This window comes from Aureobasidium namibiae (genome assembly GCF_000721765.1).
Source record: "Aureobasidium namibiae CBS 147.97 unplaced genomic scaffold scaffold_22, whole genome shotgun sequence".
Classification (NCBI taxonomy): Eukaryota; Fungi; Ascomycota; class Dothideomycetes; order Dothideales; family Saccotheciaceae; genus Aureobasidium; species Aureobasidium namibiae.
Window position 1 is genome coordinate 314,715 of NW_013581187.1, and position 13,482 is coordinate 328,196.

Genomic DNA, 13,482 nt, shown 5'->3' on the forward strand with positions numbered 1-13,482 from the left:
TTGCGATTACCACATTACGACTACGTGGTCACTACTATACTGTTTCCCAATCAAGATCAACCTTGCTTCTTCTTGAGTCCATCATCAATGACCATGGGAGGAGCAGGAATTTCGACATCCTCCACATGCCACTCCATACCAATGTATCCATCACTCACAACCTTGACCGACACCATTCTTTCGCCATCAGCAGGAGGCAATCTGATCTTACTTCTTGAAGTCGGCTTGGGGTTGGCCTGTGAGGCCTGTTTGCCGTGAGTAGCCACATGCCATGAGATACGCTTCAGAGCAAGCACTTCGTCGGTCTTGGTGTCGGCAACGACGAGGAAGAAGCCTTCAGATTGAGGCTTGGGGAAGCGTGGTGCGTACATGTGGAACTCGCGGCTGAGTGCGGGATTAAGACGAGCGACTGAAACGCTCAGGCCCAGTGCTGTAATATCCGATACGTTGACACGCAGCTGAGGCAGAGCAGACAAGGCCTTGAAAGCGCGTGGCTGTTGAGGAGGTGCCAGCGAGAGCTGCTTGTGCAATACTATCTCCATCTCCTTACGTGGCGTAGTGGTAGCCTCAACCAAGTTCTTGGGCTTGGGGCTTTTCGAAGATGAAAGACGTTGGCGCTCTCTCGGTGGCTCGACACCAGGGAGCATAGCCAAAGGTCCATCCTCAGGCCAACGAGCAGATTTGACGCACTGGAGCAAGGTTATCATCATTCCGCAACTCGAGTTGAAACCAAGCTCCGTGAGAACATCGATTGATGCTTGTAAGATACGAATCGCCTGGTCAAGAACCGAAGTTTGATCACCAACATAATCCGAAATCGGGAGGTCGATGCGCGAGAAGTGCGCTTGTAAAAGAAGGAACGCCTTGACATGAGGATCCCACATGGGCAGTCCCGGCATAGCATCCTCGGCTTTCAAGGGCAAAGCCGCAGAGAGCTCGGCATTGATCAAATCCTCGTTATGGCGCACAGGCAATTCGTCGTATTCTGTTGCACTGCACATCCACGCCAGAGCTTCTGCAAATGTGGCATTCGGCTTAGCGTGCTTGATTAAATGGCGGATAGTCTTGTGAGCAAGATAGTAGTAACTCATGATCTTGCCCAAGGGAGTTGGATCAACGTCTCCATTGTTGTGCATAGTGACACAACCAGACTCAGCAAGTTCCGCGAGCGACTTGTCAACCATCTCAACCATGTACTCGTTAGCGAGTTGCTGAGCGGCCATTGTATTGTGCTCCTCTGATGAGATCTCAAGACCGTAGTATGAAGGGTTCTTGTGAAGTCTTCTGAAGAAGAATGTCCATGTGAGATAATCAAGAGCGTCCTGCTTAGTAGCAATTGTCTCTGCGGACACCTCGGCGCCCAAATGGTTGTCCAACACATTGTGAAGAGATGACTCGACTGGGAAACCAGTGTGCAAGAAGTGCTTGTAGAAGGCCTTTTTCGCATCTTGAGTGAAAATGCGGGCAACTCCTGAAGTGTCGAATCCAGGTCTTCCGGCACGACCAAGCATTTGCAGAACATCTGTCAAATCCATGTCTTTGTATGCTTCTGTCTTTGCGTCAAAGAACTGTGTGCCCTTGACAACAACGAGATGGGCAGGCAAGTTGACACCCCAAGCTAGAGTACTGGTAGCAACGAGGACCTGAATCTTGTTGTTTGCAAACAGCTCTTCCGCCAGCTGCCTGTCAGATTCGACGAGACCTGCGTGATGCAGACCGATACCGAAACTCAGCGACTCGCGCAGGGCTTCATCCTTCACTCTTGCAAGGTTCACAGCAAGATCATCCTCTGACATGCGTACAAAACGACGAGGGTTTTCCTCCATACCACAGAAGTTGATAAGGTCACGGGCTGTCAGTCTTGTCTGGCGACGAGAAGCAACAAAAACAATGACCGGCTTATCTGGTGAGTGAGACTTGATCGCCAGGAATGTTGGTCTGTTCATGGATTGCATGAGCGGGCAGAAGCCCTTCTGCTCAGGGAAGCCATCAATGTAGATCTCTAAAGGAACAGGTCGCACCGAGTGTCGGAAGTTGAACAGGCCTTCCTTGACACCAAGCCAATTACCCAAGTCAGTGGCGTTGGCGCACGCGGTGGACATGCCGACGATTCTGACAGATCCCTTCTTCTGCGAAGCGATGTAATTCATTCTGGAAACGATGATCTCCAGGATAGGACCTCTGTCTCCACCAAGCAGATGGATCTCATCAATGATCACCAAACTGACTTGGCGTACATAGTCTCTGGTCTGCCAACTACGACTGATACCATCCCACTTCTCAGGAGTGGTGATGATAATGTCAGCGTCGCGTATTGTGCGAGTATCCGGAGTGTTGTCACCAGTCAACTCAACAAGCTTCAATCCCATCTGCTTCGTCAAGCGTTTGCCCCAATCTTGGACTCTCTCGCGAACCAAGGCTTTCATGGGTGCAATGTATACGACCTTGGAGCCCGGCTTCTCGCGGAAAGCCCACCACATTGCAAGCTCACAAGCAATTGTCTTGCCACTACCGGTAGGTGATCCCAGCAACACATTGGCTGGTGTGTGGTACATGCAGTGGAACAGCTGTGTTTGCATGGGGTTGAAGAATTGGAAACGCTGACTGTAGATCTCCTCCAGGAGAGGATTCTTGAGCGCAGCAACAGGCAAGGGCTGCAAGTTGAGAAGATCAGTGTATACGCTCTCCGTGTCAGGTCGAATTAGATGCTGAAATGAGACTGGAGTTACAGTCTCAGCTCCAAGCCAACGGTCGGAGACAGCGCGGACGTATATTTGTGACGGAAGTGGATCCGTGAGCGGGATGGTGAAGCTTAGCTCATGCTCATCGTAAAGCTTCCTTCTTGAGAGGATGAAGTATTCGTGATGGTAGATCTCAGAAGTTTCAGAATTCTCTACCCAAATCCAGTATGACTCAGACTTGCCGTGGTGCTTCTCATTCCATCTGAAGTCAGGTGTGATGTACAGGTGGATACGCAGCACATCTCTGTTCAAGGGCGCAATCTCGGCTTCGACGGTGAGTGTAGGGAAGTTGTCGAGCAGCTTGGTGATTGTGTATCCCATCTTGTTGTTGTGAACGAGCGCTCCAATCTCCGCCGGCTCCATATCTCTCAGAGACTCGATCGAAGCGCTTGAACCTTTCTCGTCCAGATTGCGCATGACTGCTTGGGGAATGTCGAACTGGTGGAAAGGATGTTGGTATGCCCAAACTCGCTTCTCGATGGACTTGCACATAGACAGCAGAACAAGGCACTGGTAACCCCAGCGTCTGTTCAGAGCAATCATGAACAGGGCTCGACAGATACGAGCGGCGTTTTGCGCAACGTAAGATGAGTCCGATACCAGAGTGAAGTCCTCGAGACGCGCCCTAGAGATATAGGATTGTAGAAGGACATTGGTCTTGCCGGACTGTGAGCCAATACCACCTTCGATGTCGCATGGGGCAGCTTCGTCTTGAAGGCGCAACAGCTCTTTCTCTTCCGGCTCCTTGGACTGGATGTTGTCGAACTCACCACTCATACTGATCATCTTCAGGACATCTGCCTCTGTAGCCTGAGGTCGCATCATGGTGTTGAAAATCTCAACGCTTGTCTGCAGGACGTAATACTGACTCGCAATGCGACCTACATCCTTCGCGCGGAGCTCCTCAGTTGTCTCATTAAAGATGATCATTTGGCTCTGTTGCAAGACTCTAGCAGCCTTGATGATCAACTCGCGACGCCTCTGCACAAGTTGGGGATCGTCACGAATCTCAGCCCAGTCGATACCGTATGCCATGGGGTTCCGTTGCATGCGGACAAAGAGGTATGAATATCCAAGCCATTGAACAGCCTCTGATACTGAAGTTACCGTGCCCAGGGAAATTTCAGCATTGAGATTATCAACCATCTTCTTTGAGAAGTTGGACTCAATCGGCTGTTGTTGAGTGACTGCTGTGAGGTAGTGTTGAACCTTGTCCTGAGTAGTACAAATGAAGCCGATACCAGTGTCCTGGAACTGAGGACGACCGGCACGTCCGAAAATCTGAAGAACATCAAGAATGCCAAGATCGACGAACTTACCTGCCTCTGCACTATAGAGTTGGGTGCCTTTGATAACGACCGCTGCAGCTGGCAAGTTGACACCCCAAGCCAGGGTGGCAGTACAGCACAAGACCTTCAGCACTCCATCGGCGAACAGACGCTCCATAAGATTCCTGTCCGAACGGGGCATACCAGCGTGATGGGTACCGAAACCTTTGGGCACAAGTTCTCTAAGCTCGCGACCCTTGGAGGTCTTCAAATCGCGCAAGGCCTGTTGATAGTTCTCATGGAAGGAGGGATCGAAGAGATCGGTGCATCCCTCGTCGGTAGCCATCTCGTACATGGTTTTGGCAGTCTTCCAGGTGTCTTTGCGAGAATGCACAAAGACCATGACTTGATGTCCTCTCTCCAACATATCGCGCACTTTCTCGAATGCGACGATCTCCAGATTTTCTCGAGAAGTCTTGCTGCCAGCTTTGCCCTTGACACCAAGGAAATGCTGTTCGAGAGGTACTGGTCTGAATGACCCGTCGAAATAGAACAGTCCAGCCATTCGATTGACCTTGAGGAAATCGGCGACATCGACGTAGTTGGGGAGTGTGGCGGACAGACCAACAATACGGATGAGAGATTGTGTACTCTCAACCTGTCTCTCTGTACGCGCGACAAGCGACTCGAGAACGGCACCTCTCTCGTCGTGAAGCATGTGCACCTCATCAATGATCAAGAGACGGACTTTTTGGACAAGCTCAGTATCTCCAGTGCTCTTTCTCGTAACAACATCCCACTTCTCGGGAGTGGTTACAATAATTTGAGTAGCAACAATTTCAGCCTTAGTAAGGTGCATGTCTCCGGTAAGCTCACGGCATTGGACGCCCAACCAAGCGAGTCTCTTGCCCAATTTCTCTGTGATTTCGGCAGCCAAAGCCTTCATAGGGGCAACATAGACAATTTTGAAATCATCAAGGGCGACTTTGAGGTCCGTAGCATCTGGGTCCTCGGACGGACTTGGAGTCGTGTTTTTGGCGATGGTGTTGAGGATAGTCAGCATTGCAGCGTCAGTTTTACCAGCACCAGTAGGTGCACAAATCAGCATGTTCTCGCTAGTTCTGTAGGCGACAGGATAGACGAGACTTTGCATGCGATTCAACGCCTTGTATCCTTTGAAGGTTCCTCGGCAGAGTGTATCCATATCTTTGATCTCGACCAGCGATTGACCGATACCTAGAGTACCAACCTTGGCAGGAGGAATAGAATACTCTTCGTACTTTTCGTGCTCAGTCCTCTCACTTCCCAGTGGCAGCATGTACTTGCGACCGTGGGAGGAGAGCATGTTTCCTGCATCGTGTGCTCGATAGACGTGGGGATATTGAGTGGCAGAACGGTCTTGGGCGGCAGCCAGAGAGGTTGTCTTGTGCTGGAAGTCCTGTTGCCGAAGAGCTTCTTCTCTTTCACGGCGAGTAAGGATCCGACCACCAGGTTCACTCTTGACAGGTGCTTGCGAGGCTGTGGCGATTTCTTTGCGGTGAGCGATGAAGTCAGCTACCAGATCTAGTTCATCGAAACCTAGAGTATCAGCAAGAAGCATTTGAAGCTCGTCGTCTATTATACGTCAGTGTTGTCCATATTCAGGTAGAGGTGGCCATGTCGAACGCACCACTGCTATCCGAGCCGAGTATGGCAACGATGTGGTCCTGAAGTTCGTCCACACTCATACTGGACGAGACGTATCCGAGTCTCTCGCGTAGCCAGGCAGCACTATATGCGGGAGTTGATGTCTCCTCGTGCTCATGGTACGAGGGCATAGGGTAGGACGAGTCGCTGAGAGACGCTTGGTCTTCATCATCGTCGTCGACAAGGTCCCAAAGGTCATCATCACCACTTGTCGGCTCTGAAGAGTCTTCTTCGTCTGTCCAGACATCCTGGCCATAGGTCGGCGCGTTTTCTGTTTCGGTGGGCAGTTTGAGCTCGGCGATGGCGGCTCGCATGGCACTGAGCTGAGCAAGCCATTGAGTCTCTGCACTGTTCAAACTGGCTGACATGATGAAGCCGTGGAAGAATAAATTGCTTCGTAGTTAGTAGAAGTCACCAGCGAGAGGTTTTGGTCTGAAAGCGCGACCGCGTAGTCGTCGTTCGCCTGGTGGAATACCGGCCACTTTTTGGGCGGATAAGAGAAGGATGACGCAGTCGATCGCGGTTGCTATTCTGGGACTAGTGCCCGCACCTGCCGCCAACACCGCTGGTCGGGCAAGACGGGTCCGAGGTTTGTTGGCTTCGTCTGTTAAACGTAAACACAGATCCACCAGTCGATCAACATGGTATGTTTCGTGCGCGCAAACTACCGATCTTGCTGACAGTACGCAGGAAAGTCCTCACGAACATCAGCAGAACGTTCTGCTCTCCCGAATAATTACCAATGTGGTACGTTGTGGTATGCGATCATACGATTCACCATTGTTTACATATTCTAGGAGAAACTGAACGAGGCCGTCATGATGTTGAACAAGAGCCTGCAGGTGAGTTGCCTGATCTTGCTGTCTGACCTGAGATCCTGACTAAACATCGAGCAGGAAATCAATATTAACAATATGGATGTCGAGCTTGTCGCCCAAATGTTCAAAAACTACCAGTCGAATGTGCTCTTCCATTTGGAAGGTGAGTTGAAAACAATTGTGAATTTCTGACAGACGGATACTGACCAGGTTAGCAACGGACAATCTCCGTGAGGCATCCTGAGAGCAGCTCAACTCGAGGCATGCTCCCTCTTCCAGATGCTTGAAGCAGACGACAATCTTTATGAACGTTTTACTAAGGCCAAGAACTCATGCCCCTCTGGCAGTCTTCCGAAAGGCCATTCGATACCCTTAGCAAGGATTGCATCCAATGCGGTATCAGGCTCCGCATGGTCGACAAAAAAGTCGGTATCAGCGCATGACACGGTACCATCAGATGCTTTGTCGTCAAACAGCGAGCCATGGAGTTTGGCGGCTCGGACATACCCGACGGGAGAAGTGTTCATGATGTTGCTGGCGAGAGTCCTTGCTATAGCCAAGTCCACTCTCTCAAGACCGTGTCCAAAGGCACGAAGGGTAGCCATGATTGCGAAAGGATGAGAGCTCAAGATACCGAAAGCATGATCGTTTTCGTTTTCGCGAAGCTTGACCAGAAGCTATGCAAATAAGTTAGCTCCATTTCACAGCAGAAGCGGATCAGAACGTGAGCTATGAGAATGCACAGTGGTGCCCGGTTGAAAGGCGTATCTGAGGAGATGTACTGATATAATGGTCTCAACATAGAGTGTTGTGCTTGTATCAAGATATTGTGGATTGGCTTACATTTGTTGCCAGTCCTTGGTGTCTATACTTGGCACTAACGCAGAGCTGTGTGATCCAGCACACGTTGCAGCCTTCGTAGGTCCAGCGAGTGGCAAAGACATTGCCGGCGAGCTCGTCGTTGACTCTGGCTTGAACGTAAGTGGTACGTGCGGATGTTGGGATGCACTGGTCCTTGAGTCTTTGAGGGCTCATGCGAACGCGTCGGCCTTGTTTCGCGAAGGCTCCCATGTTTTGTTCAGCAAAAGGGTCCCATATGCCGTAGTTCTCAGAAAAGAGTTTGGCTGCATCTTGAAGCATGTCGTCGGTCACGCACTTGATTTCGTACATGAAGAAGGCGGCCATCCTTGCTGTAAACGTAGTATTGATAGCTCACGGGGTGAAACTAAAGTAGGAGAGAAGACAGCGTAAATGGAACATCATGTTCTTTTCATTCTACGATAGTCTTTCCTGGAAGCAATTGGTGATTCTATTTATTCGCTCAAACTGACTTTGCTCGCGTGTTATGGTAGAGGAAGGTGCTGGGGCAGGAGCGGACAGGGTTGCGGGGAAGCATGGAGCGCGAGCAAGTCGTCGGTTCAGCAGCGCGTAACCGTCCCACCATCATGCAACAGACAGCAGAGCAGCATGGTCTATCGCATTTATGATATAAAGTCAGAGACGCAGAGCGGTCGCAATACGCCGCCTGCCAAACCAGCCCAGGCATACCGCGTCAGTGAGCCTCCGTACGAGGGCTACCATGCTGTCGAGCAGAGTGCATACCGCAGCAGCGCTCCCGACAGCGCCATAGTCATCGACAATGGTACTCTCCAATCTCGTGCATCCCACAGCTCTGCCAGCTACTGATGCTCTTATCGCTTAGGTTCATACAACATCCGCGCCGGATGGCAAGCCGATCGCAGCCCACGCCTGTCCCTGCCGCCGCTCATGGCCCGATACACTGACCGCAAGCTGAATCGCAAGCTCAACTTCATCGGCTCAGAAATCTACTTCGACGGCACCGCCCGAGGTCAGGCCAAAAACTTGTATGAACCAGGAAGCAACATCATCAACAACTGGGACGTCTTGGAGGGTGCTCTGGACTACCTCTTTATCAAACTAGGCGTCGATGGCTCCAAGGGCCACGTCGACCGTCCCGTCGTCATAACTGAGCCTTTGGCCAATCTGCAGTACTCCAAGCGCACCATGTCTGAAGTCCTTTTCGAGCTGTACGGCGTCCCCGCTGCTGCATACGGCGTCGACTCCCTCTTCTCTTACGCATACAACGGCGGCCGGACCGGTCTCGTCGTCTCATCTGCATACACCTCGACTCACCTGGTCCCTGTCGTCGACTCGAAGCCGCTCCTTGCGCAAGCTACCCGCTTAGACTGGGGTCGTTCGCAATGCGCCGACTACCTCAACAAGCTTCTACGCGCAAAGTATCCTGCCCTACCCGGCAAGATCAACGACACTCAAATTGAAGATTTGGTTCGTCAACACTGCTACATCTCTCAAGACTACAACGGCGAGATGGCGAACTATCTGGACTGGACTGGTCTAGAAGACCGTGACGTACTTGTCCAACTGCCATTCACAGAGAAAGAGATAGTTCAGAAAACAGAGGAAGAACTTGCAAGAGCAGCCGAAAAACGCAAAGAGAGCGGTCGAAGACTACAAGAGCAGGCTGCAAAGATGCGTCTTGAGAAACTCATTAGGAAGGAACAAGAGCTGGAGTACTACAAGGATCTTCAACAAAAGCTTGCCCTTGCCACGAAAAAGGATGCACGCACTATGCTCGAAGCCGAGGACTTCAACGACGAATCTCAACTGGAACGAAAGATCAAGGACATGGAACGCTCAATCAGAAAACAGAGAAACAAGGATGTTGGCGATATCGACGAGCCCGAGGAAGTGCCAACTTATCCTTTACTCGAAATCCCGGATGAGGACCTAGACGAGGAAGGATTGAAACAGAAACGTCAGCAACGCCTGATGAAGTCCAACCATGATGCTCGCGCTCGTGCAAAGGCAGAAAAAGAACGCGAGAAGGCCAGAGTCGCTGAAGAGGAACGTCAAGACAACGAGCGTCGCGAGAACGACACCGAAGGCTGGCTGCAAGAGAGGAGAGTTGCTCGCCAGAACATGGTTCAGCGCATCAAAGAACGCGACCGCCTCAAGGCGGATCTCGGAAATCGCAAGTCACTTGCGAGTCAGATCCGCATGAAGAACATTGCCAACTTGGCATCTGACAATCCCAAGAAGCGTCGCCGGGGTGGGGACGATGACACTTTCGGCGCCGACGACGCCGACTGGGGTATCTATCGTCAGATTGCCACTGGCGATCAGAGCGACGATGAAGAAGAGGAAGACCTCGGCGCCAGTCTGAAGAATATTGAGGCTCAGCTTCTGCAGTATGACCCCGCGTTCACAGAACAAAGTACACAAGAAGCACAGCAAGACTGGACTAAAAGTGTACTTCACTCATTCCTGCGCGGACCCAGGCCCTTTGATCCCGAGAGCCAGAGAGAACTCAATCAGATACATCTAAACGTCGAGCGCATCCGGGTGCCCGAAGTCATATTCCAGCCCGGTATCGCAGGCATTGACCAGGCAGGCATTGTCGAGATCGCCGAAGACATCATCACACAACGTCTATCAGGCTCCTCGAGGCGTGACGATATGCTCAAGGATATATTCCTGACGGGTGGCTACACACACTTCCAAGGTTTCGAGGAACGCCTACGTAACGAGTTGCGCGCCGTGTTACCAGCAGACATTTCCCTCGGCGTGCGCAAAGCCAAAGACCCCATCCTCGATGCCTGGAGAGGTGCTGCTCGGTGGGCCGCTAGTCCGATATCAAGACAATCGTTCGTGTCACGGGCGGAATATCACGAAAAGGGAGCAGACTACATCAAGGAGCATAACCAGGGAAATGCAGCCTTTTGATAGTCGATGCAGGTGCGAGCAGTAGTTTTAATCTAGGCGGGCTCGGCACAGTGGCGTTTTTCCAATACGAAGTGGCATGGTGATACCCGTTTTTTTCTAGCCCCAGACGACTCATGGCGCACCAACTTTTAGTTCTATTCTCGTTATTGCAGCAATATGCAGGCAACCACCAAAACTCCAAAGCCCTACTTGGCTCTTTAATGAATCCAACAGAATCCCAATCAGATCGACTGAAGTTAGTGCCCAGACCGCCAGTCGTGATTTTGGTGTCAAAAGCCATCACAATTTCATTGCCGAGAATCTGAAACGCCACGAAACCACTCGTGATCTCTTTCGACAGGCAATTCGCCAGCACCCTGCGACGTGTCTGAGACGGCGCGCCTTCGAAGGAGATCGTCAGGGCCTCTCAAATGACGGCGCAGACCAGGTCGTCCCTGTGGACGTACTAACATGCGCCCCGTGCAAATCGCCAGACACGAGTAAGCACAGATGGGGCGAGCCATAAATTCGACGCAGGTACCAATGCACCTTGATACCGCGTGGGTCTGGTAGGATGCCGATGGCGAACAGCGGTAAGCGTAGCTTCTCTGTCGTGAACCTGCTTCTTCTTCTCGTCTTCTCCAGAAACAATCGTGAGACGCTTCAGACGTCGTTCCTTCCCTCAGCCTCACAGACTACCCACTCACCTTCGCCCAGTCAAAGCAACCTGCTGTCATTTCAATCAACTACTCCCTCTTTCCTCAATCGTCTCCTTCTCGTCTTTCCTTGGCGGGTGTGAAGCGATACTTCCTGGCAGGTCCAATCCCGGAAACCCTGGTGGTCTTTGTCTTTCCAACCCGAGTTCTCCTACCGCAGGTCGCCTGTCACAGCAATGGGCTTCTTGGAGAGATCAAGGTCCTTACGGCGCAAGGAGACGCCATTCATGCGCAAGAAGAACGATGAGACGACTACCACACAACAAACTAAAGATACTGATGTTGAGAAAGACATGCAGCGTGCTGTCAAGAGCGCTCATGGTCACAAAGATTCGACTCCAAGAGGAACACAGACATCACCTTCAGATCTGTCAAGGCCTCGTACTGCAAGCAGAATGATAGCTCAGGAAACATACCCTGAAGTGTCGATGCCTAATTCTGCGCGAAACTTTGCAGAATCACTTGCTTTCAAGCTCCCCAGCGGACCTTCTAGGAGAATGTCCATGACCCCGTCGCCACGCACAACCACAACCAGACTGACTCTCCACGCCAATCACTCGACGCCTGGTGTGGTGTCTGAGGCCCCGAGAAACCCTAAGCGATCCATGACTACTCCCATCGAGCCTCTTTCGACTGTGATCAAGAAGGAGGAGAAGCTTATCGAAACAATAGCCCCACTCAAGACTGAAGTGCCCTCGGCTGCTCCACGTAAGGAGCCCCATCTGCGCAAATCAAAATCTGGTACCTGGAGGTCGTTCTTTTCGAGGAAACAATCAAAACCACCGCTCCCAGACTTTAATCCAGCAGATGTTGCACAACCACCGGCACTCCCAAAAATCTCTTCTAAGAGCTCCGTGCCGGCAATACCTGCCAAGGATGGGAAGAGACTCGATCGCAACTCAATCTCTGTAGACAAGACAAGAGGCATGCAAGATGGTCCGCGAGCTCAGTCTACCAAGAGCATAGGTGACACATCCGCGCTACCGCAGCTAAAGGCAGCCAATCTTTCGGCTTTGCAACCTCCACCACGATCAACCGCACGAAGCCCTAGCGCAGGATCAGCCATGTCACAATATTTCGATGCTTCATCGCATACTAGCGGTTCTCTGCCGGTGACACCTCGAGAGGAGTTTGGTCAACGCAGACTCAACGTCAATATTCCTGCCGTAGAGATGGAGCGCTACAGCGTCATGTTTGAGAAGCTGCTCAAACCTCAGACCTCACTAATGGACAGACGTCAGACAATGGTGAGACAGCTGAACCTATCAGAGCAGCCACCAGGAAGGGTAAGTTACAGAAATGCGAGATACACGCCCCTTGCAAGACGTACGACTAAGAATGTACACAGCTCGCTCCCGAATCTCCTGCGTTGCAGCGCCGTGCAACATCACCAAATCTTAGTTGCCGTACCCCAATGACTGCTAAGATGAACGGAGATGGCTCTCAAGTTGCTACTCCGGTTCCTGTGCATCGCACAGAAGACGCACCGCGCCTTCTGCGCTCACAGACTGCGCCACCGGGAGCACTTGCGTCGTCGCGTAATGGCCGCGAACAGCAGAGCCGTGCGCCTAGCACCACCAACAACTCTTCAGCATGCTCCACCAACTCACTCATGTGGAGCGATGCATCTCGCCCGCAAACTCCAGCTTCGGATGCGGAATCCTTTGTCAGTTTTGATGTCAACGATGTCGAAAACGACAGCAGTGATGAAGATGACGATCACGACGATACTGGCGTCTACATCCACGATGCTGTAGCGATGCAAGCGACTTCTCTGTTCAAGGATCCTCATTGGAGGAACGACACGCCCGTCGTGTCTGCTCCGCCAATCCCAGCCAAAGCACTAGGACGCCAAAGTCCTCCTGCCTTCGAAGTGGAACGACAAGCGACCACAATCGACCGTCCGCACCCACCACGCACAAGCTCACTCGACGACACTGCCGCGAAACGCAAGACCATTGGTCCTACCATCGGGATTGCCAGAAAAATCTCCGTTGTGCGTAGAGCTCCTCCTGGTGGGCTTAGTGTGCCTTCGCCTGCAAAGGCAAAGACTCCCGCAGCTCTGAATCCAACTACGCCTATGCCAGTTTTCAGCAAGCAGCCGCTACGCCCGAAGCTTGTAGATGTGCGCAACCGCAAGAGTACTCTGGTCGTGCTTGACGAAGCCTAGAGGGTTTCATTCTTGTTCTTTAGCGCGATCACATCGCCAATTGCATGTTCTACGCTCGGTGCTGGACCTTTGACTTTTTTCTACTCTGCATCTCCTACCGACTTTATAATGGCAGTGCCTTGGTTTTCTCTTTTTTTTTTCTCTTCCTTTTGTTGCATCATATGGGCCAACACCAATGTCTTGAGGACTGGAAGGCCGTTTTCGATTCTTATACCCTTCGTTTTATTTTTTGCCAAGTTCTGTTATTTTTCTTCCTTCTAGATCTCTGTTCTCTCCTGGCCGAGACCGAGACGTTACTTGTATGACTCATCTGAAATACGTATATAGAGATGATCCGTA

At 51.5% G+C, this 13,482-nt stretch overlaps 5 protein-coding genes across 5 annotated transcripts; 3 read left to right on the forward strand and 2 right to left on the reverse strand.

The window, feature by feature from the left end:
- Positions 1-56: 56 nt before the first annotated feature.
- M436DRAFT_56960 (Sec63-domain-containing protein) lies at positions 57-6,063 on the reverse strand (the record flags this gene model as incomplete). The annotated part of the gene is made up of 2 exons (XM_013567837.1): positions 57-5,623; positions 5,679-6,063. 2 exons carry the CDS (start codon positions 6,061-6,063, stop codon positions 57-59), a joined length of 5,952 nt encoding a protein of 1,983 aa, XP_013423291.1.
- Positions 6,064-6,199: 136 nt separating this feature from the next.
- M436DRAFT_85813 (uncharacterized protein) lies at positions 6,200-6,757 on the forward strand (the record flags this gene model as incomplete). The annotated part of the gene is made up of 6 exons (XM_013567914.1): positions 6,200-6,277; positions 6,319-6,339; positions 6,386-6,442; positions 6,493-6,537; positions 6,592-6,676; positions 6,729-6,757. 6 exons carry the CDS (start codon positions 6,200-6,202, stop codon positions 6,755-6,757), a joined length of 315 nt encoding a protein of 104 aa, XP_013423368.1.
- A 58-nt stretch (positions 6,758-6,815) lies between these two features.
- Positions 6,816-7,683, reverse strand: M436DRAFT_56812 (uncharacterized protein; the record flags this gene model as incomplete). The annotated part of the gene is made up of 2 exons (XM_013567816.1): positions 6,816-7,190; positions 7,357-7,683. 2 exons carry the CDS (start codon positions 7,681-7,683, stop codon positions 6,816-6,818), a joined length of 702 nt encoding a protein of 233 aa, XP_013423270.1.
- A 297-nt stretch (positions 7,684-7,980) lies between these two features.
- On the forward strand, positions 7,981-10,278 carry M436DRAFT_85815 (actin-like ATPase domain-containing protein; the record flags this gene model as incomplete). Its single annotated transcript, XM_013567915.1, has 2 exons — positions 7,981-8,155; positions 8,216-10,278. 2 exons carry the CDS (start codon positions 7,981-7,983, stop codon positions 10,276-10,278), a joined length of 2,238 nt encoding a protein of 745 aa, XP_013423369.1.
- An 871-nt stretch (positions 10,279-11,149) lies between these two features.
- Positions 11,150-13,143, forward strand: M436DRAFT_76441 (uncharacterized protein; the record flags this gene model as incomplete). The annotated part of the gene is made up of 2 exons (XM_013567916.1): positions 11,150-12,259; positions 12,322-13,143. 2 exons carry the CDS (start codon positions 11,150-11,152, stop codon positions 13,141-13,143), a joined length of 1,932 nt encoding a protein of 643 aa, XP_013423370.1.
- Positions 13,144-13,482: the final 339 nt, after the last annotated feature.